Source organism: Cariama cristata, unplaced genomic scaffold (assembly GCF_000690535.1).
Source record: "Cariama cristata isolate BGI_N322 unplaced genomic scaffold, ASM69053v1 Scaffold36615, whole genome shotgun sequence".
NCBI lineage: Eukaryota > Metazoa > Chordata > Aves > Cariamiformes > Cariamidae > Cariama > Cariama cristata.
This window is the reverse complement of record NW_009619842.1, coordinates 1,941-4,421: the sequence shown is the minus strand read 5'-3', so window position 1 is coordinate 4,421 and position 2,481 is coordinate 1,941. Positions and strand designations below refer to the sequence as shown.

Sequence of the window (2,481 nt, the reverse complement as noted above, 5' to 3'; positions counted from 1 at the left end):
ACGGGAAACGCTGGTTTACGGGCAGGAGGGGAAACACGGCGTTGAGGGCTCGGCCACGCTGTTTTACATGGTGCACTGCGGGAAAGCCTTGTACAACAACCTGCTGTGGAGGAACTGGTCCGCAGGGGCCCTCTCCAAAATGGTCATCATCGGGAACAGCTTTAAGGGAATTGAGGAAAGGTGCGTGCAGCCCCCCCAGGGAAAGGTGCTGGTGTCTCCGCCACCTTTTCCTCTCCTTGCTTCCTTTACTCCTTTTTGTTTGTTTGTTTTTAATCACTTCTGACAATGATTCATGTTTTGCTCGTTTTCACCTTGCTGTCCGGTTTGCAGTCATCAGCCATCTCCTCCCTTTTCTGTCCCACACCCCTGTTCAGAAAAGCTGTCTAAATTCACGAGAGTGTAATGTCTAATGCTGGTTACCTTCTGTTATTTTAGGTTGTTGTCAAGAATATTGGAGAGAGATTATTCTTACATAGCAAAGGTATGAGTCACTCGTTTTTTTAACATTATTGTTTTGTGTTGACAAAGCACCTTTTAATAAGAAAGGCAATTAATTGCAGTTGGAAAGAAGAGGGTGGTTATTTTTAAAACTTTAATTCCTGTCCGCTACAATATAAAAATGTATCACTTTAGGATGATTGTACATTATCTGCAGAACACACTGCACACAGTGATTGAGGTTAACCTAATACCATCCTCATCTTCACCGACTCTTAACTGAACTTTGCAGAAAAGGTCTTCTGTGTCATACATAACTTTTTCCCCAAATGCTCTTCAGGTCTTGAAAGGGACAGAGGAGGTGGCCCTCCCCGCTCACCCTCGGTACGTGGACACCTTCAATGACACCTCCATCCACTGGTTTCCCTTGCAAAAACTGAAGGAGTTCTCCGCTGAGGTCTGGGACTTCGTGGAGGAGCCGACGTACCAAGACTGTGACGACTTGGAGATCATCAGAAAGGAGGACAGAGCTGACCGGCACAGTCCTGCTGCCGCGGAATCCTGACCGCTCTCTGCGGCGGGGGGGGACCTTGCGGCTGCCTCTCATCCCACGGCAGCTTCTGTGCAGCCGAGAGGAAGCGCAAGCACTGACAGCGTTGTTGTGCTGCCGCTTTTGCTGGAGCACCCGAACACTGAGCACGATGGGACGTTTTTGTATCTTAATTATTTAATAAAAGGTAAAGCTGTGCTTTGACTTATACTCACTTAACTCCAGCGAACTAATTTAACTAAAACCTGCCCTTTAAGCCATCCATACTGCATAATGACCGCTCTTTTGATCCCCTCCCCTTTCATGAACAATTCAAAGCCTTTGCATGTACTATGCACATTTCGAAGTATCAGGAAGGGGGAATAATTTCAGAGGAGTTTGTAGTTGAAGGTAGTGGTGTCTAGTTCCAAATGCAGGCTTACAAAAGCTTTCTCATAGGCAGGGGCCTTCAGCTGCTCAGTGCTACTGAAATAAGCATTTTATCTGTTCTTCTGTGAAGAATCAGGTCATCTGCCTCTATGAAAAAAAAGCCTGAGTTTCCCTCCCTCACCTCTGTGCCTTTATGTCTGCTAATACGTGCTGCTGGTTGCCGTTCATTTGGTACCTGCACGTGAAGAATTTCAGTTGCTGCTCTCTGTAGACCTAGGTACAGAAATGCATTTTGGAATCCATCCAGGCTGACTACATCAATCCTTTCGGCCTAGGGGCAGAAAGCTCCCTCCATTCAGCAGGCAGAAGCTGTTGCTTCGAAGAGCTCTTTTAAGACCTCCTGTACAGATGCACTGTACCGCTTCTGCCATTATGGGGACCTGTTTTATTATCTCATTTCTGATTAAGTCCGAGAGAAAAGAGTCCACTAGAACAGAATCATTTGCCTAAGAAACCAGAGAAACCCCTCACTCCCAAGAATGATAATTAGCCATAAAGCAGGTTTTTAAGCAGGGAGGAAAATAAGAGTGGTTGGGTAGGCAGGTTGCCTGATCATCTTACCTTGCTGTCCCACTTCCTTTGGCAGCAGAAGGCAGGCAGTGAATCTCCCAGCTAAATTGCTTAGACCAAATAAACAGGTGTTCTCAAATTACTAATTCTAAGGAAGCAGCAGCAGAGATGAAGGGCGGATTTTGGGAAAGAGAAATGCACTCAGACTGTGCCTGCCATAGAGAGAAATACTGCTTTACCATTCAGCAGGCAGGAAAGGAATCTGCATTTTAGACTGAGCTGTTCAAAGAGACTTCATTAAAAGGAGGGTTCTTGCACTGTGTTCCTGGAACTGTGGTGGAGGGGCTTCTACTGATCTTAAGAACCCTCCCCAGAGACCATGGTCTTCATCCATCGAGCGTGTCCATATACAAACTAACAGCAAAAGCCTTTCAGCTGGTCTCTGACTCTCTGACTTCTCATCCCGGCTGATCCTAGACGTGCCTTGAAATACAAAAGTTATGAAATATGCAGGAAGAGGCTCCTGGAAGTAGAGGCAAATTCAGCTGACCATC

General features: G+C 46.3%; 1 protein-coding gene across 1 annotated transcript; it reads left to right on the top strand.

Annotated features, from left to right (window-relative positions):
- Window positions 1-7: 7 nt before the first annotated feature.
- Window positions 8-1,003, top strand: SRRD (SRR1 domain containing; the record flags this gene model as incomplete). The annotated part of the gene is made up of 3 exons (XM_009701404.1): window positions 8-180; window positions 436-481; window positions 779-1,003. Coding segments are annotated over 3 exons (444 nt in total), but the record flags the coding sequence as incomplete, so codon positions are not given.
- Between the last annotated feature and the right edge of the window lie 1,478 nt (window positions 1,004-2,481).